We start from the raw sequence: 22,837 nt of genomic DNA on the forward strand, positions 1-22,837 counted from the left end.
GAGAATGGAGTGCGGCAACAGGGTGCGGTGGTGTCTAACACAGTGCGTGTAATGAAGGATAGGCTGGCACAGTGGTGGCATATGACTTGGCAACAGCACGAAGTGACTAACTCTGAGGGGAACAGATGAAATCCAGTGTCTCAACATCGATGTCTGTGCCCCAGGTTGGGCTGTGTGTACAAAAGAGCTGGGATCGGCCGTTTCCACCCTCCTCTCTATTTTTCTTTTTCTCCTTTCTTCTCCCCCACCTTATTTCTTTCTTTTTATTATTTTTTTCTTCGACAAATATATATTTTCTTCAGCTAGAGTGCTTTAAAGCAGCCCTCCCATAACAAAGAGATTAGCCACAATTAATCATTATCACCAAATCTTCCATGTCGCCACGATCAAGCAATACGTGAGGAGAGAGGGACAGAGAGAAAAAGAAAAAAGTGAGAAGCGAAGCAGCGCCCATCCTGTGCCTCCTTTTCAGTGAGTGCAGAAATGCTCCGCAGAAGCAGTAGCGGACAGCCCTGTTGATAGAAGACGGCGCCGACAAAGCACAATGTTGCAAATTTTGCAAGGCACAATGTGTGAGCTCACAATGGAGCACTGCAATCATGATGGCTGCAACCAGGGGTGAAACCCCTGGAACCAACATGGTGGAAGCCGCTGACATTACTGAGCTCTGGAAGCATGTCGCTACTGATGATGAAACACGTAGTGCTTCAATGGAGGAGTTTCTGGGTGCAGATAGTGCTGCCTCGTTTTGCAAAGAGATCTCCAACGGGGTGATTGTTGTCGCGACAGACGGTGGCGTTGTGATACGGGGGCGGCGAGATTGACAGTGTAATGACCCGCCTTTGACACCGACACCAATATTCACGATTTCATGCATGCTTAAGTATTGCCGCTAGTGTTCGCGTAACAGCTGGACACCACAGTTGTGAACCTGAAACTCTCGCAAAAGCAAGTGCGGATTTGTGACTAACGGTTGATAAACTCCTAACAGTTGATACACTGCTTAGAGGTATAAATAAACATTTTATTTTTCACAGGCTACTTTATACAACGTCTTATTTTTTATCGCAAGTGGCAAATTTGGTTTTGGAGCTACGAAGGTATGCTCGGCAGCTTTTTAAAAATTATTTTTACGCAGTCAAGACATAAAGATGATCAATTGTAACGATTGTAATTTTTGTTCTTGATATTGTTATAAGTGGTCTGCACTGTATCACAAGAAACCATTGCAAGATGAAGAATGTGGTGCTGGCACTTCAGGCCGCACAACCTGCCATTAAGATGAAACAAGTACTGAGTGTTGTGTTAGCCTGTCTGAACATGCGCATCTGCGAGGCTGCCATGGGGCATCACTACCGCTGTTCTATATAGTTGCTGCCAAATTCAAGTGTTGAAAGCTTCGTTGCCCGTTACTTCTTGTCTCTTCAATAATGTAACTAGTGTAGTGAATGAAGCAGCACCACACGTCACATACTCACAGACGGGAATGTCTGCTCACTTTATTGCCGCATATTTTATACCGGCCAACAGAACAGAAAGGACAAATGATAAGTAGCATTAGTCGTTAGTGACGTTAGTAGGGTTAGAAGCAGCTTCCACGCTACGTCCCTCCTTGTCGCAAAGGTGGACTAGTTACAGTTCCAGTCTTTTAGGGGTAAAAATGCGTCGACCTGATCGAGTGTACCGAGAACAGCGACTTGGAGTCCCGGTGTGCACCGTCCCTGGGCACTCTGTGTCTGGTAAGGAAGGCATGCCTTCCAGGGGCACCTCCGAAGAAACTACACCACCAAGCTTAGCACCTGAGAGCTCTCCCACAGTGCCAGTTGTCTCTGGTGTCTCTGGCACTGGTGACAGGAGTTCTCCCGCGCTGTCCGTTGTCTCCGCTGTCTCCGGCACTGGTGACGGCACCCTCAAACCAGGTGACCTGCTATGACCAGCAAAAGGGAACAAGCAGATGACGGTTTCGTTGAATCACCATTTGGCGTTTCCACCACGTAGCATTGTGGATGTTGACCACGACTAAGCACTTGAGCAGCACACCTTGCATCTGTCACCCAGACGCTCTGGCCAGGTTGTAGACACAGTAGTGGTTGAGCACTATGGTGACGGTTGTAGTTCGCGGTCTTGCCACACCTAGCAGCTTGGTCACGCTCTTTGAAGGTCTCGTGGTCAAGCTGTTTCGGAGTTAAATTGTCACGAAGTTTTGGCAAACGGGTGTGCAGGTGCCTACCCATTAAAAGCTGAGCAGGACTGAAGCCCATTGAGCCGGGAGTGTCCCTGTACACCAGCAGAGCCATGTGACTGTCGAAGTTCTTCCTCCACAGTTCCTTCACCGTTTGCACTGCACATTCCACTTGCCCATTACACTATGGAAAATCGGGGCTACTCGTACAATGAATAAAGCTGTACATCAATGCAGAGTCCATAAATTCTTTCGACGAAAACTGTGGTCTGTTGTCGCTACGAAGAATTTTGGGCACGCCAAATCGGGTGATAAACCCTTTAATGCAGTAATAATTGATTTGCTTGACGTTCCACGCAGGGTCAGTACTTCCGGAAACCTTGAATAGTAGTCAGCTACTCATAGGAAGTCCTGATCTTCAAAATGGATATCTGCCCCCCCTTGTTGCCATGGAAGCTCTGGGGTATCCGTCGGCATCCTGGGTTCTGCCTTATGCTTTCTGACATTTGCTCATTGCTCGCAGCTTTCGACCACTTCCTTGATACTGTGGCTTATTCCAGGCCACCATACCAACTTGCGGACTCTCGCCTTAGACCGAGCCACTCTGAGATGACCTTCAATGTCCTTCATGTACCAGTTGTAGGACCTCGGCTTGAAGGGATGCAGGAACAACCAGTTGACCCCGTTTCAGCAGAAGTGAGTCAGCAACCGAAAGTGCACCGCGGTGTTTCCAGTCCGCTGCCAAGTTTACTGGTAGTGTTGTCTTAGACAGCCAATCGTAGGTGCAGAACTTGACCAAGGTAGAGCAGACAACATCAGATGCTTGATGCTTTCGCATTGTTTCCAAGTCAGTGGGCCTGCTCTTGCCAACGGTTTCCAGAACCACTTGCATGTGGCTTTCAAGAGAAGAAATTGCATCAATTGCAGCATCCAAAGAGGGAAGCGGAGCCCTTGACATTGTGTCATTAAGCCTGGCACCCAACCAACACTGAATGGCTATGAGGAATACCACACAAGTCAAGGTGACAAGTGGAAGGTAGCCACACTAGTAGCCAGAAACATCAAAACCATACAACACAAACCCATAGACGACGTGGACGTACTACATGTACTCCTTGAACTCGTCTACAAAGGCAACCAGAAACAGAGTGCTTTCATCCTAAACATCTACTGCCCACACAGCCAAAGGCAGGCAAACATAGGCAAACTCTTTAGGAACACCCTCCGCCTCACGAAAGACAGGCCCCTGGTAATCATAGGCGATTTCTACGCTCAGAACATGCTGTGGAGGTACCAGAGGCAGGACTGGGCTCATCAACACCAACTGCAGCGAGCAAACATACAAGTGTGTTCAGAGCTTCCCGAGTCACCGCACGGTGGAGCTGAAGATGGGGGAGATCCAGACTCCAGTGTACCACCCTCCCAACAAGGGCACACCACAAGGAACTGTCATTTCACCCACGCTCTTCAACGTCATCATGATCGACCTCGTAAGCAAGCTGCAGGTCTTTGGCACGCCATCTACGCAGACGACATAACACTTTGGACCACAGCAGGGTCCCTCATTGAAAAAGAAGAACTGCTGCGAACTGCAGCTCACCTCATCCAAGAATACGTCAGCCAACGGGGACTGATATGCTCCCCCAAGAAATCAGCTCCTACGAGTCTGGCAAGGCCACGGTAACCACACAGTCCCCACAGACCCAACAAGAAAGCTCGAGGTACACCTCAATGAGGGCCTCATACCAGAGAAGCCATTGCTCAGGTTGCTGGACATGTGGCTGCAGTCCAACCAGCGGGTCACACGCAACCTTACACTTCTCAAAACCAATGTCAAGGCGATATCACGCATGATCTCCCGCGTAATATCCAAGAACAGAGGCATGAAGGAAGGGGCACCCTCTGACTGGTTAGAAGCCTGGCGGTGACCAACACTCAGAATCAGCAGAATCACATACAGCCTGCCCTAGTACCATCTCACACAGTCCGAGATAAAGCAGGCCGACATGCTCTTGAGAATGGCTTTCAAGATCGCTCTGCACCTGCCGATGAGTACATTGACTGAAAAATTATTGATGCTAGGGTTACACAACACCCTCAGCAAACTGACAGAAGCCCTTTATGTCTCACAACAACAAAGACTTGCACGGACTCGCACGAGCTGGCAGGTCCTACAATCCTTGAGCTTCCAAACTATAACAACACAAACCCAAGAAACCTGCCCAACACCTTGTCACATGCAGAACAGGTATCACGTTGCCCCTATACCACGCAACATGGACCCTAGCTTACACTCTGGCAGGAGCAGAGCAAACACCCAGTACATGGAGAAAACATTCAGGTTCCATACCACGGCCCGTTTTATGGACGCCGCCATGTATGGGACAAAGAACAAGGATGCAATGGCAGTGGTATGAGACCGCCGAGGCCATGTTACCTCCACTGCATCGACCCGCCCCTGCATGATCACCGAAGCCGAGGAGCTGGCCATAGTGTTAGCCATTCACGAAGGCCAACACGCAAACAAACCACTGACGATCCTCACGGATTCCCAGCAGGCCTGCCGCAACTTCCTACAGGGAAGAATTAGAAGACTTGATGCACAAGTCCTAGCCCAAATACTCAAGGAAGACACTGAGGAGATCACCACCCAAACCATCATCTGGATACCAGGCCACACTGGCATCATCGGCAACCCTCAAGCCGACAGAGCAGCTCGAGGATTCGTGCATAACCGAGCAACCAGAAGGCAACCAGAAACAGAGCGCTTTCATCCTAAACATCTACTGCCCCCACAGCCAAAGGCAGGCTGCAGGCTGCAGAAGACCCGGACCCTGTTGACCTAGAGTATTCAGCCATTGTGAACCACCACAGAGGGAGTTGCTTGCGATATCCACCACACCATCGTAATCTAGACAGAGGATGCCACTGCTTACGTAGGCTCCAGACAGGCACTTGGAAGAACCTGCACATATTACATCGCATACACCCCACAGCCTACAGGGACATATGCCTGTAGTGCGGGACACACCAATTTTATACCATATTAAGTGGGAGTGCATGCTACACAACATAGAACACCACGACACGAACATCACGAGGGAGCAATAGGAGGCACTGCTGTCCAGCTTGGCCCTCGACGACCAGCTCAAGCTGATCCAGAGAGCTGGGAAAATGGCAAGAGCCTGTGGAGCCCAGGACTAGGGGCCCTGACCATTAGTGATTATTCTGATTATTCTTTTAATAAAGTTTATCTATCCTATCCTACAATGTGTCAGCAGTAGCTAGCAGCTCGCCCGGAACGTACAGTACCTTGAACCACTAGCGCATCAACTTGAATAGCAGGCGTTGTATCCTGGTTTTCCATGCTGGTGTTAACAGCACAAAACGTAGAACGAGACAAGAAGACGACACCACAAGCACTGTAGTGTCACCTCAGCGACACCACAGTGCTTGTGGTGTCTTCTCATCTTGTGTCCCTTCTACGCTTTGTGCTGTTATCACCAGGATGGATAACCAACAAGCCCAACAAGGAGCCCAAGCTGTTATTCTAGTGAAATGCATTTCTTGTTCTATCCTGAGTGATAGTAAATCCACCTCCATGTCACCCAGAAGTGTTGTTAGTGGCTGATGGTCTGTCTCAATGACGAATAGGAGGCCTTAAAGAAATTCATCAAAGCACTGTATGGACCATGTGACAATATATATATTTATATATATATATATATATATATATATATATATATATATATATATATATATATATATATATATATATATGACAATATAGGCAATAGTTAGTGCATGGCATGTAACAGGGACATTGTGTATGACTAACAGAAAAGGCTCAGTAGAAGACTTGAGAAGAACAGCATAGTTGTCCCAGCTTTCTGTTTTTCAATGGAGCCCTTTCTGTTAGCCGTGAATGATACTTGATGTATTGTCGTGACAAGGTACTGGTGCCAAATCAAGTGCAAGCCCTACTTGGATGTGTCAAGCCATGCAGACAGGACCTGTCACGTATGGAAGTGACGCCCTTTGCTGTCCTGTCGTTCCTTCACATTGTACCGTGCCTTTACACTGCAACCAAATATGTACCAACTACCCTGGCAGCAAGTAATGATGCCTTAAAATAGTGACAAATGTTCACAAGAAGATTGAAGCTCCAAGTGATGAGCAGTGGTCCAACAAGGAATGTCGCTGAAGCCAACATTTGGAGAAGGGGACTTGGTCTTTGTCAGTACAGCAACTGCTTTTTTTAGTAGCATTTATGTACAGTATGCGTAACTCACTCTCTACCACACTCAATGGTAAATGAAAAGGAGAATAAGCTGATGCATAAAGTCAGTGTTGCCTCAGCTACTAAATTATCAGTATGTCAGCTGGTTATTGCACATTTTTATGATCTAGTGACAAAGTTTGGAATGTAATTATTTTGGTGTCTTCCAGAAAAACAATAGCAAAATCTACTACTTCAAATTTTTAAACTTTTTCTGTCACTTTCTACAAAATCTTATACTGTTTCAATAGATAGGTGCTAAAGCACAGTGCACCTTTTACTGTGCACAAGCAATACATGCTTTTTTTTTTTATTACTGGGCTTAAGCATATGGTCCAAAACGCACTACACGCTTCAGATTTCACCTACCAGATGTCATCTGAGGCCCTCATAAAACTAGTTTGGAGCTTGGAAAAGGGCGTCTTGTAAATACTTATGGTGTTCCAGATTCTTTGTGCACTATGTGGTTTTTCAAAACGCGCACAGCACTAAGCAACAATAATCATTAGATTCGTGCCGGCAAAAACTTCTTTTAAAATACCGCTTTTGTCAGCCCAAATAACCTACTGATTTTTCCTGATTTTTCAAACAAAAATCTGCTACAATTTCTTAATGACCGGTAGTAACACTGCATGGAGTAGGGTGAGGGAAGTCTGAAGTGTTCTGAGGGGGGGGGGGGGAGGTAGTTGGGATAGTAAGGGAACAAGTAAGGATACAGCTGTCATTTCCTCCAAAAAGCAGGGGTGACAGAAATGTCAAAGAATCTACACATGTAAGCAGGCATCATGGGCACACATGTGCACCACTTATTACGTTGTGAGCTGCTTCCGACTACAAGTTTTCAGAGCACAGGATCTGTAGAAAAAATGAAATTTAATTCCAACCATCTTGTCTGTTTCAATATCGAAAGGCACAGTGCACACTTTCCCAAGCAACTTCTCCACTGTGCTCCTCAGTTCTAAGATTATCTGCAAAGGCACTACAAAATTTAGCATTCTTGCAGCATCAATCCTTTTAAAACTTCCTGTGGTCGGTTGTACAATAATGAATGTGCATGTAGACTCACCTGGATGCGTAAGGTGAGTATAACTCTTGGGTCGATCCCATATTCCGGTTTCTGACCACGGCATTGGTCACACATACTGCACATCACACAAAAGATTATGAGGGGAGAGACAGTAGGGATCAGTGAGATAATGCAGTTCTGTTTTCAGTATTTCTTGGTGCCATATTGTCTTAAAGTCCACATATAAAGTCAACAGTAATGCACATGTGGAAGATTTTAAAGGTGCTGCCACCACACTGCACAAGGTTTGGTGTATTTCTCGCTGAATAGCTTCTCTAGTGCAAGCTCGAGCTTTCAGATGCTTGGCACGTGGCCGCATAACTGACAAAGCAGTTCCAGTGAGTGTGTCCTAAACAATAATACAGCAACACCTGTGCATATAATGTTGCTTCATAGGTATCCATAAAGCACACATACCTCTTAATGTAATAGCATATGATGGTCAACAGCTTCTTTCATTTTCTTAGATTTATTATATGTGGAGTACCCCATTCTTGGGCGATTGGGTAATGTGCCACTATATATATACGTACCATTCCAACACAATGGGTTTATAATTCTTAAATTCATGCCAATTGAGGGACGAGAGGTGCCACAGTTTAACTACTGGCTCTTGGTGGTGAGTTGGTTGTTGAACGCCTTTGAAAACAGAGTATGAAACAGGTTAGGGAGAAAGGAAGCAGGCAACATATGAGGATTGCCCCTAGTTTAGTACATTCTGTTATAGTTTTCAGACATGTTCAAGGACTGGCCACATGAGCAGCAAAGTAATAACACTGTATGCTGCGACTCTTTCCCCAGCCTTGACTGGACCATACCCGAAGCTGCAATTCAGTCTTCAATTAAGTCAAGGCATAGTCCCCAGCAGTCACTGAAACCAGAAGTTGAAGCAGTATGCAGATCGTGGCTCAGTTGGGATGTAGAACCTCATAATTTCATCTTCTATTTTTATTATTATTATTATTATTAAAGGCCTCCTCTTGAGCTGAGATGAAAACGCCGTTTAGATACAGAAAACTCTAGTATTTACGAGGTAACCGCGATACGAGAAACGGCAGTTTATTAAAAGCGGAATGACTCTAAAGGATCCAAACGCCCGACAGTGCGGGTGCTCGTAAAATGAATACTGAAACAAATCGACGCCCGATAGCGACGGCAGCATTACAATAGCGACATTTTCTGCTGACTCCCGTGAACAGCTAGCGGCCTCCGAGATTGCCTCGGCGGCGCCCGTGCGATCTCGGAGGCCACGGCGTGATACATTCAGTCCATACTGACCGCAGTCTCCGATGCGGAAGACGGCTGCCACCTGCGCCACTTGGCTCCTGTCGCCCCAGCAGGCGGCGTTCACTGTGTCGCGCAGGGAGTCGCGGAGCGTGAAGTTGAGGACGCTGCGCTCCGCGCTGCCGCTGCGGACGCCCGACGACGCTGTACGCGGGTGGAAAGAAAAAAAAAAGGGGGGCGTGACATATTCTAGCGCACTCGCCGGGTAATGGGTCGGACTAGCAATAAGCGAAATTCATGATTTCCCGCAACGCACTTAACTCCTACACGTTTCCCGCGTTCGACAATGTCATCCGTGTCTTCTCATTTTAAGCCAGGTCAGGTCAGGTCAGTTTATTTCCCTAAAGTATTCTAGTACACTGTACTTAATGGCCCCTTTATCAGGGGTGGTGTTGTCACAGGGGTGTTGGCCAATCAGAACTGTCAAGATGGTGAATGGGAATTCGGCAGTGTCTAGACCATTTCTTCCCAAAGAACAAGTTCTCCGCTTAGGCCACAGGCCAGTTCCATTTTTTTTTTCCTAATAAATATTTGTCTACCCCCGCTTACCGCTACGCGACGCGCCGGGAAAAGGTCTATGCAGACTTTTAGTCATCTGATTGTATGGCGTCCGTTCTTGTCAATCTTGATGAATTACTATCACTAATCTTTTTAAGGATGAGGACGAATACCGATAGCGCAGCCTTTCCGCAATGTAAATGTGAATACAGCAAAGCTTAATTGTGCATGCACCACATTGCATGGCCCTACATCCTCCTGGCGCACAGCCATTCCTTTGAGTTCGCTCAGTTGCGTATATCAACTATTTGCAGGTGACCTTTTCGGCTCTCAAGTTGGCTACGAGGACGTATGCAGTAGGCAGAAGGCCAACAATTTGTTTCATTAAAACATATATTACGTTTATTAAAAGATTGTGCGCGGTGTAAACGAGTTGAAAGTACATATGACTGCAGGGCCATATTTTTATGACCGGAAAGCTCAGTGCAGTGTCATGTGCGCTGTGCGTTAATAGGAAAGATGGAGGAGTATCGGTCTCCTGGTCAAAGTATATTAGTATCTCCAAAATGCAAGAATACGGCTTGTGGTTATGAATAAATTACATTGTTCATCCACACTGCTGGTTATCGATTTCGGCCATGCATTCGGCTCTCTAGTGTCCTGTGAAGTGAAAAATGCGCCTCTCGTGATCGCGTTCCATTTGTGACTGACGGTACAATTACTGCAGCATTTGTCAAACTTACCCGAGCTGACAGCGATGGATCGAACAGCCTGTTTAGCAATAACAATGCCTAAGACAGTTACTTTGGTTGCATTAGGGTCCAACCTGTCAATCGATGTCCTGTTGAGGACAGCGTCGCGTTCCATCTGCGACAACGCGCTTGCACTGGCGTTAGATGGAAACATTACAGATCCAAGTAAATCACACTGCGATTGTTCGAAATTCAGTTCAACTACTCATGTACTGCAAGTCATGCGAACCTTAAGCTTGCCCGGACTCCTAGTGTCAAGTATCCTTTAGAGTATTAAATGGTGAAGCCAGACTTCGTCTGGCATATATGGGACCTGTTACTTAAAGTGCGGTTTCAGTTGTCTGTTCAGTAAAGCGTTTTTCTTTATTATCATGAACATTTTAATGCAACTAAACCAACGTATGTGCTATCAAATTTGCGGTTAATTGTCTTCTGTTATGTTATAACGACTAAAAGTTTGGTGAAGCGAAATGGAACAGGCATGGTATTTTTCGTCTGCTGCGATAAGCGCCCCAAAGCATCCGCATAGCTATCCTGAGGTTTGTTCGTGAGCGCACAATTACAGTGCTTCAAATTTCTATCTGTCTTTCTTGCTTTTAGACCAAGAGGCGCGCACATCTGTCCTGAAGACTTCGAGAGCACTGCCACGCGCTCCTCTGGGTATATATGCACGTCGACGCTTCGATTTCAATAATTTCAGTCGGCATTGATTGCAAGCTTGCCTTAATAATATGCATGTTGTGGACATTCCAAACCACACCACCACACCAGAACAGCTCTATCGAGCCTAAAGTCTATATTTTATATATTTTTTTACGCACGGCACCCTGAACTAATAATTTGTGTGTCAATTTGGTAGGTGGACTGACTTTTGAATGTGTGTCCGCGAACATCTTTCAAATGAGTATAGTTTTTAATTGCATTTCGTCAACTAGTGTGTAACGGAATCAAGTACTGTGTATAATTGGCGTCTAAATATGGCACCTACAAATACTTCGGAGCAGCTTTAAGGTCAACTGTTTGAGCAATTAGCTTGAACTTGGTAATGCACGATGAAGAACGACGCGCGAGCGAGAGATACAAAGGCCGACGCCGATCTCGTCGCGTCGTCTGCTAGTGTGCGCTGCCCACAATGACCCGGTCGCATGCGTTTTCAGCCCGCAGGAGGGCCACAGCTGAAGGAAATAAAGTTATTTCCATCCTTCATGTGGGAAAGCATATGCAGTACTAATATGCAGAATGTACTTAATCATAGAAAAAAAATGGCAAATGGTACCGAACCACAAAGACCCGCATTGCAGGCGCCAAAATAAAATTGGTGTCGCCGTGCCCGCAATTTTGTACATTACAGCCACCGCTTTATAGTTACGTCTATGAAGGAAAAAAAAACTTTTGTAAATTGCCTAGAAGTTCAGTATAATTTTTTCACCCATGGTTACAACTTAATTAGAAGTGCCACAGCAGCATGCACAGCAGCCACAGTGTTAAGGGGGCGCAGCGAGCGCTGAGGTCCTGTGGTTCGGCTGTCAGTTTGCTCAGATGGCCTCTCGACCGCTTGGGCTCTGTGCCGCCCGTCCGTTGTTGGCGGTTATTAAAAGCGCTTGCGTCTTCATGGAGTGCGGCTTCTGTGGCCCCTACTGAAGTTCACGCAAAAACAGCGCAGGAGTCCCCTTCTGCAGTGCGTCGCGACAGCGCCAGCAACGTCAGCTTGGAAACCAGAGAGTGGCGTGGTTACGACGAGTGTCGTCGACGTAAGTCATGCAGCGGGGCGGCAAGCGTGGTGGCGGCCCAGGGCGAGGCCCAGCCCGGGGCAGAGGACGTGGCCGCGGTGAGAAAGACATTTATTGCTTGTTTCTTGATGCAGCGCTCGACCGTGTCTCTTGACGATATGGACGGAGCGACCTGCCTCCTGCGTCTCTCCGCTTCCGTAGCGTCTCAACGTCAGTTTGCGGCGTACGCTTATAGCTGTATGCTTGCATGTTCGTGTGTGAAGGCATTGCCAGAACTCGCGTTCCTCGTGCGTATATATGGACTCTGAGCACCTGTTTGTGCGTGTGTTGTAATTCTCACTTAACTGGCAGGAAAAGCAAAGGTTAGGCCTCGTACGAACTCTGCGTTGGGCGCGTTCGCACTAGGCTAGTGTATAATGCGGCTTACTAGTATATGTTGCGAATTTGGCGCGAGGTAATACTCGTACGTGTTCGTATTTTGTGTGCGTAAGCCGCGTGCTGCAGTTTAAGGTAGTATGCTGTTTTAATTCTTGACCACGGGGTCGTCCAGACTAGGCTGAGCGGGGCTCGCACTCAATAAGTGCACCGTGTGCTATAAATGAAAGCACCGGCCATTCCAATGCGTGTAAACTGTCCGGATTTGGCTCCTTAGTCGCTTCTTGCATGTAGAGTGAGCTGACGAGCTCCCTAGCACATTTGAAATGTTCAACTTTGAAAGCAGAACTATAGCTTCGATGGCAGCTGTAATGGCGGCCGTTTTCAGGCACCTGGGGTTCGTGTGCGTGTTGTCCGGGCGTCAGAGAGATTGCTGTGTTCTCAGTAGTTTTCTTTTTTCGTTTTGTTCGTTCATCTGAGCGCTCAAAGCCTAGTGCTTCGCGGTGTACCCTGCCTGTCCACTGTCCCCTAGCTGCAAGAGTTTTATTGAAGTGCATTTGCCGAAGCCGCTTGACGAACTGCCGCAGCTGGTTCTACGCGCTGCATCTTTGGTAACTGATAATTAATACGAGTGTCATACGGCTCATTTCTGATCGCGATCAAGCTCGATCCAGATCGAATTTCTCGGTCGTGATTGGCTCCTTTCCACAAAATGCGCGAGAGCCAATCGCAGTTGAGAATTTCGATCCGGATCGGTCCTCATCGCGATGTGTGACACCGCTATAAGGGAATCTCAATGAAGCGTGCCACTACACATCAGCAGACACTATCTAAATTAGTATGTCATTTTAATATCTCACGATATTAAAATGACCAACTGATATTAAAATTCCAACTCCTTCGTATTTATAATAAATCCATGATTGCACCATTCTGAGACTCCTTCGAGATCACTCTGGTTCCTCTCAATATATGCACCACCAATATATCAATCGTCCTTCGCTTTTGTGTACTGCGCTAGTGAATTTACACACACACACACACACACACACACACACACACACACACACACACACACACACACACGTGTGTGTGTGTTGATAGACATGTCCATATGAGTGTAGTGTCTTGCAGAGGCTATGACGTTGTGTGCTACTTAGCTGACTGGACCATAGCCAGTCTGCAGGCTGCACGTCATCAGCAGAGCCTGACATCGCACTTTGCACCCATCGGTTTGTGTATATGCCCTTGCCTGAGCTTTAAAAGCAGACATATTAGTTTCCTTTCAGCAACAGATTTAGACAAACTGCAGCTAAGTACACTATGAATGTGCAGCACCAGAAACCAACTTCTCTATGCATATGATGCAGCGTGTAGTCTAATATGCACCCTGTTTGTGAGTATAATTCCTGGAATGTTACCTAAGTCCTTCCTCTGACACATGGTCACTCCAGCTCTTGTCACCACATATGCAAACACAGTGCCAACAGTTGACGACAAAATGGTGCCACACGTTTGCAACACCAGCCTGTTTGTCTGCTGCCTACACTCGACAAAATGGCTGTATGTAAAGTAGTTCCAACTATAAAAAATGCCTTCATGTATACAGCTTGACAAATCTACACTACAAAGATTAAGACTTCCTACACCAGCTACACTCGTGTAGCCAGTGCACAAAAAAAAAAACCAAATGTTTCAAAAAGGGTGATGAGAGAGTCTAGCTAGCAGCTGTTCATTTTCTCCTTCCATTATGTACAAAGCACTTTTACGTTCATATAGGAAGAAACAGTGAGTGCTAATGTTTACCCACTCATTATTGTCTTAAAACCTCAAATCTGCATGGACTGCATAGTTTGATATTCCAACAAGAGGTGCGCAATTGTCTCTGCAGTAGTTTTGCTCGCTATGCACAAATCTCGAGTAATCTTTTATGACTTTGCAGTCTAATACCCCTGTCACACTGGGAGTTTTAATGTCATTCGAATCGAATGGCATTCGGTGCAACGAATGTCATTCGGTGGCAATATCAATGGCGATCATTCAGAAACAAATGTGGCAACTAAAATAGAACAAGGTAGGTATAAAGTGCTCGCATAAGCAATCCATATATTTAAATATATTTTTGGGACGTCACTTCACTGAAAAAAAAAATATTTTAGTAATGCGTATAAAAAAAGTTGTTGAGTAGCTCATAAATGCTGACATGGCGATGCTGGACGACGACGCTAAGTTGCAGGAGGTGAAGCGATTAGTTGCTGCGTACTTTGCATTACGAGCAAGGCGTAATAATCGAAGGAAGCGATTAGACGTTCTATGGCCGACGAGCAGAGTGGCGGTGGCATGGGCGGTGGCCAGACGCTGCTGAGCTGGAGAATAACATTTTGCGACCGCCTGCCGCACAGATTTTGTCGCTCGAAAGTAACAAGTCCATTAAAACACGCAAAAGTTATTATTTCTATGCGAGTACGGTTTTCAATTTGCAAATTCCCTGTCCAGTTTTGTTTTGATTCCCTGTCCAGTTTTGTTTTGTTTCTGGGGTTGAGAGTACACATTCGCTCAGAGTGCCAAGCCGAATGAGTTTCTCGAACTCACTCGATTGCGGAAGTCATTCGGTGCTAATGGCATTAAATAGCGCTGTGTAGCAACCGAATGTCATTCAATGCTAATGCCATTCGGTTCGAATGACATTAAAACGCCCAGTGTGACAGGGGTATTAGGAAGACTGCCCCTTGAGTTACTGTAGAAATTTGTCTTGTTGTTCCTTACCTTAGTTTCCATTTTTATTTTTAGTCTTCCCTAGCCACTTGCACTCCACCTGCGTAATCCAAGTGAATTTCCGTCGTCAGCATCGCCATGATATTCCATGCAAAGTCCAAGTACGATAACATTGTGGCCACACTTTGTATGCATAGGTGTGAGGGGAAACTTGTTCTGCACAAGTGGCACATAACTATTGATCGGCCAAGTGGTTTGCACAAAATGAGTAAAAGAAGTTTGTCTACTGCATGGAAGCTTCATTTGCAGCGTGGCTGTGATCCAGCTGCGACAGCCATTATGGAAAAAATGAGTTAGAAAGCTTGAAAGGTAATCTGCATTTTTTTTTACCACCCACACTATGATCTCAATAACTCCATAGAATGACCAAAGTTAAGAGTACTGACACAAAAATTTTCTATCTTGGTTTTTCCGCTGCAATAAGTACCTAATGACCCAGTCATCACGGCATGAAGCATCATTTGCTTCAGATCACGACAGATAATTGGAATTTTGTTTGTAGCAACCAGGGCAAGTTTCGGTTTCACAGAGCGAGATGGCCAAAGAAGGAATGTAAACACAGCTGGGCATGTGATCACACAAAACTGATGTGTGTACGCACGCCGGCCCGCTCGCCGGCCCGCGAGCTTCGTGTTGCTAGTTCGTCTGCATGTGCTTTGCGATGTACTCACCATCATCGTCGTCCTCGTTTTTGTCCTCCAGTGGCGACTATTTCCTGCAGGCATGAGTTGCCACCGAATTACACGTGACCAACCACTTTTGATATGGGATCCACTACAAAGCAGCGACTCAGAAAGTGCGGCCAGCGACAGCTATCAATGTGCGTGCATACGCATTGCTACAAGTAGTATGAACCATTCGTAGAGGGCGCTTTGGCAATGAAGCATAATCCGGTGCAGGACACAAGGCGGTGTAAAAGTAGGCACAGCATCAGCCTTGGGGGGTACGTAGTCTTGGTGGAAGCTCATCAGACTGCTTTTAGCTGGGCGAATTTTGTTTATACCAAGCATGCTCGAAATGAGCACATCTGGCTGCTCTTCAACGAGGTTCATTCTAAGCGTCCAGTGGCGCGCACGAACTCGAACCACTTCTGCCGCTCATCGACGCAAACAGTAGCGAACGAGCAAGCCAGGCGAGCTGGCGATCGCTATGAAACGGCATGGGCTTGTTGGCCGTCGGATCCGAGGCCGACGGCACATGCGATCCGTTCACAGCTCGTAATAAACACCTATATTCATCAACACAATCAAAGTCTGCACATTTACGTCACTTGACAATACAATTAGTGACAATACAATTAGTTTTCCCGACCGCGTTCGTAGCAATGAGAAAAAACAGCCAGGCGAGCCGCTTCACAGCCTATTGCAGCGGCGGCTGCGCTGACCCTTTGCGAGTCAGTCACGCCATTGATTTACTATTTCGTGCAACGTCTTGTGACATGCACGCTTTCGAGGTCACTTTACTCTCGAGTTATTTTGTGTCTGAAACAAATTTTAGCTGATTTTCAGCACTGTCGTCGGAGACGAAAAAAACATAGGTGCTATCGCAGCGGCGAGAAACTTGCAAGGCTCGCCCCAATAGCAACGCAAACTCGTGATGTAGTGTTTTCTCGCTTGTTTGCATTCCTTCCTTAATGTTGATGTTGCGAGGGTCTACGTTTAGGGGTTGGCTGCCAGGTGAGCTGGCGATCATTTAAGATCAATTTTAAAGCGTGCACGCGCACTTTAAAATTCATCTTAAATATGTTCTAGGCTATATTCGCCATTTACATTTTGCAGACTGTGTGTGTGTGTGTGTGCCCACATTAATCGATATCACACATTAGCTCAACTTCAAATTTTTGTGTCAGTGCTCTTAAAATTGTAGGCCATAAAGTGTTGCAAATGAGTCAGTTTTATTACATGATTATATAGTATAGTTCTCTACTTTGCTCACAAGAGCAATTATCTTTCTCAAATGCACAGAAGCGAGCTTCTATGCATATTTAGAAGGACGTTGAAAAGTTTCCTAGCCAGCATTTGCAGGCAACCGCTGTCTGAGGAAGCTGTCCTCGGCCCATGGCCTGACACTGCAACTTCAATGCGTGCTACTAAAGTGTTGAAGTTTCTGCAGGACGCCAAGCTCGATGAGTGGCTCTAGCAAGGCAACTGTCTCATATACATAAGCACTCGCCACTTCTCTTGTCGTCATCCATCCCAGTACTTTCACTCTGCTTCCCTCTTCCCCAGTGCAGAGTAGCACACTAGCTCAGGTTGATCTCTTTCCTGTCACTAAATTCTATTCTGCGCATATTTGCATATTTACACTTTTATTTCTGTCATCATCTGTATAATCGCGAATGCATTAAGATGACTCAACTAGGGTGCAGCTGTGATATTATCCTCCATGATTTACGATAAAAATGAAATTCTTTTTATTCCTTTAGCGGATAGCCATCAACCCAATAATCATGCGATGGAGCCTCAATTTCCTAAGAACTGCACTTCAATAATGCGACCTGTTCGAAACCTGTGCCAAGTGCAGCACGGCTTTAACCCTTTGTGAGGTGCTACTTTTTACTTGAAATTTTGTTCATAAAAACTGAAGAATAGCATTCAGTAGGGCAAAAGAAAATGTTTGACACGTTTTTCAAGAAACATGGTGCAGCAGTTTTCGAAAGAAAAGTGGTACATACATGTACCACTGACTTTACTAAATGTGTTACACATTTGTACCACTGTCCACAGGCAGTTTAAAATGAAAAGACAATGTGTAACAGGAACGATATTTACAAAGGAAATGCTGCTGTTCACTTGTGGAATAGCTTAAAACATTCAACACATAGCGGAACTTGGCATTTGCTGCACAGAAAGCTCGTTCGAACTTGCTTTCGTGGAGCCCCACCTACACCTCTGTCGTTTGGCCGACCGCTACGGGTGACGATCTTGGCCGAGAAATCTGATGTCGTCAGGAACTCCTACTATCTGCTGACCACTTGCAGTCCCCTTCTTGCTTTTACGGGCGACAAGCCCTTGCTGGTGCCCTGATGGCTTGTCCGTTTATTAGCCTACGGTCAACTGAAAGCCGAAAGAACAAGTATGTTGTCTCTTGGTGCGCGGAAAGCTGCAGAAAAGTATTTACAACAGCGGCGTCCAGTAGGTAATAGAAAGTTCTGTGCCAAGCTTTTTTATGACGGCGGTCTGCTGGGCAGGCACTGCGCTTCTGATCAAACCTATCTACAGCGCCATCCATGTGTTGTAGTCAGATATTGGTCTCACGCAAGTGACTCCTACAAGAGCGCCACTAGAAAACAATCTGCTGACCTCTACAACTGCTTCCAGATTGTGGAAGTTTGACATGGCAGTGACATATTTTCTATGTTTTCACTAGTATGCAGTTACTGGCCCTTTGGACTACCAGAAATGCTCTCCTTTCTTGAGCTTCTTGTCACTCTTGATCATTTTTGGCATGTTTTGCGGTTGATGCGCACAGTACTAGTTGAAATGCTTTCCGAGAAGGGAATTCTTGCAAGGACTCACGTGGTAGTAAAAAAAGTTGTGAAAAAAGAACTGAACCCTCTTGGGCATCCCCGGAGAGCGACAAGACGCTATGCTCTCCTAAGGTTAGAACAGCAGGCTGGTTACCGTCGTTGCCTTCATATATCTGCAACTGTAGAAGGTAGCCTGTTGCAGAATCTGCCCGTCACCACACCTTATACCCATGCTTGATAGGCTTCATTGGCATGCACTGTTTCGAAGAGGACCGTCCTTTGAATGGTATCATACTCTCATCCACTGCTTCATGACATGAAGGGGGGGTGTATTGCCGCTTGAAATGTTCATTCGAAGCATCGATGAGAGGACGGAGTTTTCTGAGTCTATCATAGCCATCTTAGCCCCTTTTCTTCAGCTTTGATAGGTCAGTAATATGAAGGCAGTTTAGGATTGCTTGAAATAAATTAAAAGTCGTAACTTTACTTCTTTCTTCCACATGAAAAAAATTCTCACTACTCCAATGTAAGTATATGCGATGAGTAGGGTTCAGACTCGTCAAAAGAAGCATCCCTAAGAAGGCTTCAAGCTCCTGCTTAGAAACTTGATGCCAGCCTCATTGATGCTTCTGCTTGGTATACTTTTTCGTCTCTGTGATGAGAACATCAAGAACTTCATCAAAGTAGGACAATGCCTTCTTTGCACCCAAAGGATCTTCTGAGCAAAACAGCAGGTCCCATATTTTTGGTACCTCTAAAATACTGTTTCGGAGTTTACTAAAGGGTCCAACTTTCTAACAGAGCGTCGTCCTCTTCATACAAAAGAACAGCATGGACCAACTTGCACTTCCTTTTCTTTTTCATTTGTCTTTTTCACGAATACGAGTGCTCTCACTTCGAAGGGACACTGCCAGAAGGGACACTGTCGTTGTAGTCTTCCTCTTCCACAGGCGCTAGCTCTGAGACGAACTTCTCATCGCTTCCGCTGTCCTTGCCGTCTTCACTGATTTCTGGATTCTACGGCAATTCAAATGAGAGGGCAACAGCCTCCTCCTGCGTAAGGCTGTGACCTGTAATGTGCTTAGTTAAGAGCACTAGAATCTCTAACTACTATAGCTATCACCTCGTGTTGCTCTGCTTTCACACTAGTAAAGCCACGCAAACGCGAAGGAGACTAGCGACCTGTGATGCACAGGACTGCGTGACTACAGTCGCCAAGCAGGTAAATCTGTCGAGGGGAGACTTGAGCTATGTTGCTATTATGAAAACTTACCTCCGCTTTCAGAAAGAATGCAAATGCACGGCCTGTGTGTTTTGACTGGTGCGATAGCCGTCCGCTTAGGCCTAACAACCCCAGCCAAAAGTGAGCCCAGAACAGACAATTCAAAACGGTGAACAATTATGGCGCCCTCAATGTATGTATATGGTTGCAGATGAATCACTAGGTTCCATTTAGTAAACGGGTAAAAGGAGACACTTATTAGGCATGTTGAAGCAGCGTTTTCAGTGAGTTTTTCCCATGCCACAGCAGCACGTAGTGAACTGCAATGAAGGCATTTGCAAAAACTGAGTTACTCTTCGCGCCCCTTGACGGAATAAAATAAAAACGCACATAAAGCTTTCTAAATGCCTTGGTAGATGGCAGCACTAGTAAAATTGCCTCCAATTTGAACAGTTGTTTCATTACGGGCATTCGAAATGCGCCCAAAAAGTGGTACGTATTTGTACCACTGTACCACAAAGGGTTAAACCTGAAAGAGGAGACTCAACATGTCAAAACCTGTTTCGTTGGCCTCACGGTACCAGATACCATTGGCACACACTATGTTGACCAGAGGGGAGAGAATGTCCCCCTCCATTTCCAAGAGGAGCAAGCTAGTGGAAGAGTGAATTTGGCAGCTTTCAATGATGAACGTGTGGCCTTTAGCCACAAGACTGAGCTGATTGGCGGACTCTTTGCAACACCATGTGACCGATGCCTCCACTTTCACTGACGTGACAAGTCTCCTTTTTCATATTTGAGCTGCGCTGTTTTCCATGTTTTGTACTGATCGCATAACAGGTTCCAATTAGTGGCACTCTCAAGGAATTGAGGTGTCATACCATAATTATCTTCTGATGCCCTGAGAAATACTGTACGGTAGTATTTATTATATAATGCTAATAAATTCAGTGGATGGGCTTGCATAGTCCATTTAATTAACGAATGTTTTACTTGCTTGTAGTTCAAATAGAAATGAATTATTACCCTCTGTGATGGCTTAGTGGCTATAGCATTCCTGTGCTAAGCTAGAGGACGTGGGATCAAGTTCTGGCCATGGCAACCACATTTCGATGGAGGCAAAATGCGAGAATCCCCATGTACTGTACATAGGGTGCACGGCAAAGAGTCCCAGATGGTCGAAATTAATCTGGAGTTCCTCACCACAGTGTGCCTCATCATATTGTTTTGGCATAGAAAATGCCAGAGTTAAATTTTAATTTAGTTAATTATTATTACACGCACATGCGTTCATTCCCATTTTCATGTCATACATTTTCTCTTTTGTTACTTTAGATCAAGCATTTCAAACTAATACATCATGGAACGTGAGGGAATATGGAAAAGATTCCCTCAAATCAAACAGGAACAATCAAACGAGAAACTGGGATCAACCTCAATGCAGAGACACTTCACAAGATGTGTAACAATCCCAAGCCTTCATGGAGCAGCCAGGATTACGGCATCATGCAGCACTCTTCAGGTCATCTGTTATAGGCAAGAAATTTAGTGGCTTCAGTATTCAAGCTGCCATACTTGTGTGGCTTAACATTTCGGCGAAGTCTGGATCACTGTCTTCATCGCAGTCTGAGTCCCCTCTCAAATGGTGAAGAGGCAAGGACAGTGGCACGTTGGCATTAAGCAACTGCTCAATGCAAAGATCTAAAGTATGCTCACAGCTACATTGCCAGCTTATTGCCAGCCTTGACGCATGCAAGCTGATTTGCGCACATGTGAAGGTTGGTGTAGTGTCTAGTGGTACTGCAAGGTTGGTATAGTGTACTTGCTTTGCTCTATTCTAATTCTTTTCCATTATCCACCAGTCATGGTTGGCCAGTTTCGGTGATAATGTGGGTCGAGTGCTACTCTGACCGCTGAGGCACAGAAAGGAATAGCATTCGAATAGAACCTTGTCCCAAATCTTCAACTCCCCGAAGCTAATACGCTGTGCCATCCATTGCCTTATGCTTGCATACTAAATGTACCTTGTTCTTTACTGTTTGACAAAAGAATGTGGTAGGTTCGCTTTATCCACGTCGACAAAATATTAAAAAGAAAGTTAACAAAAAATGAAACGCTGCAATTCCAAGGTAGTGCCTCCGTACTAGGATCACGATTGCTGATCCAGTTTAATGCAATCAATAATGAAAGATGTCTTGCAAATAAACCAACAATTGTTGCGATTTCATCCTAAAGATTTATTTGTGCAGAAGTGACTGCTTTAAATCAAGCCTTGCACTCCACTATCCCACGGTAGTATAATGCCATTTGGGAAACTCTCATAGATGGTAGTAGCCAAGGTGCACCTTTGGGGCATCTGTTGAATAGCATGTACAGAGGTCAGCAGCCTTGTCTAGAGTCTACAGAACCCTGGTGGCGTGCTCTAGACAAGGCTGCTCACCTCTCATCATCAGCCTGGTTACGCCCACTGCAGGGCAGAGGCCTCTCCCATACTTCTCCAACAACCCCGGTCATGTACTAATTGTGGCCATGCCGTCCCTGCAAACTTCTTAATCTCATCCGCCCACCTAACTTTCTGCCGCCCCCTGCTACGCTTCCCTTCCCTTGGGATCCAGTCCGTAACCCTTAATGACCATCGGTTATCTTCCCTCCTCATTACATGTCCTGCCCATGCCCATTTCTTTTTCTTGATTTCAACTAAGATGTCATTAATTCGCGTTTGTTCCCTCACCCAATCTGCTCTTTTCTTATCCCTTAAAGTTACACCTATCATTCTTCTTTCCATAGCTCGTTGCGTAGTCCTCAATTTGAGTAGAACCCTTTTCGTAAGCCTCCAGGTTTCTGGCCCGTAGGTGAGTACTGGTAAGACACAGCTATTATATACTTTTCTCTTGAGGGATAATGGCAACCTGCTGTTCATGATCTGAGAATGCCTGCCAAACGCACCCCAGCCCATTCTTATTCTTCTGATTATTTCCGTCTCATGATCCGGATCCGCCGTCACTACCTGCCCTAAGTAGATGTATTCCCTTACGACTTCCAGTGCCTCGCTACCTATTGTAAGTTGCTGTTCTCTTCCGAGACGGTTAAGCATTACTTCAGTTTTCTGCAGATTAATTTTTAGACCCACTCTTCTGCTTTGCCTCTCCAGGTCAGTGAGCATGCATTGCAATTGGTCCCCTGAGTTACTAAGCAAGGCAATATC

General features: G+C 45.8%; 2 protein-coding genes across 4 annotated transcripts in view; one reads left to right on the forward strand and one right to left on the reverse strand.

The window, feature by feature from the left end:
* The window catches only part of hdm (meiosis specific with OB domains hold'em), a 47,214-nt gene extending 36,848 nt beyond the window's left edge, over positions 1–10,366 (reverse strand). Inside the window, exons 1-3 of the mRNA XM_075701008.1 lie at positions 10,053–10,366; positions 8,806–8,955; positions 7,528–7,603 (exon numbers count right to left, since the gene is read on the reverse strand). Of these exons, the coding sequence (XP_075557123.1) occupies positions 7,528–7,603; positions 8,806–8,955; positions 10,053–10,215 (389 nt within the window). The 5' untranslated portion in view covers positions 10,216–10,366. The remainder of the gene's footprint in view (positions 1–7,527; positions 7,604–8,805; positions 8,956–10,052) is intronic.
* A 1,193-nt stretch (positions 10,367–11,559) lies between these two features.
* The window catches only part of LOC142589557 (protein argonaute-2-like), a 76,248-nt gene continuing 64,970 nt past the window's right edge, over positions 11,560–22,837 (forward strand). For 2 of the 3 annotated variants that reach the window (XM_075701009.1, XM_075701011.1), the window contains exon 1: positions 11,560–11,889. In XM_075701009.1, the coding sequence (XP_075557124.1) occupies positions 11,820–11,889 (70 nt within the window). In that variant the 5' untranslated portion in view covers positions 11,560–11,819. Of the gene's footprint in view, positions 11,890–20,967; positions 21,169–22,837 lie in introns of all 3 variants that reach the window. The other variant, XM_075701010.1, reaches the window with a different exon arrangement.

Source organism: Dermacentor variabilis, chromosome 8, assembly GCF_050947875.1.
Source record: "Dermacentor variabilis isolate Ectoservices chromosome 8, ASM5094787v1, whole genome shotgun sequence".
NCBI classification, from domain to species: domain Eukaryota; kingdom Metazoa; phylum Arthropoda; class Arachnida; order Ixodida; family Ixodidae; genus Dermacentor; species Dermacentor variabilis.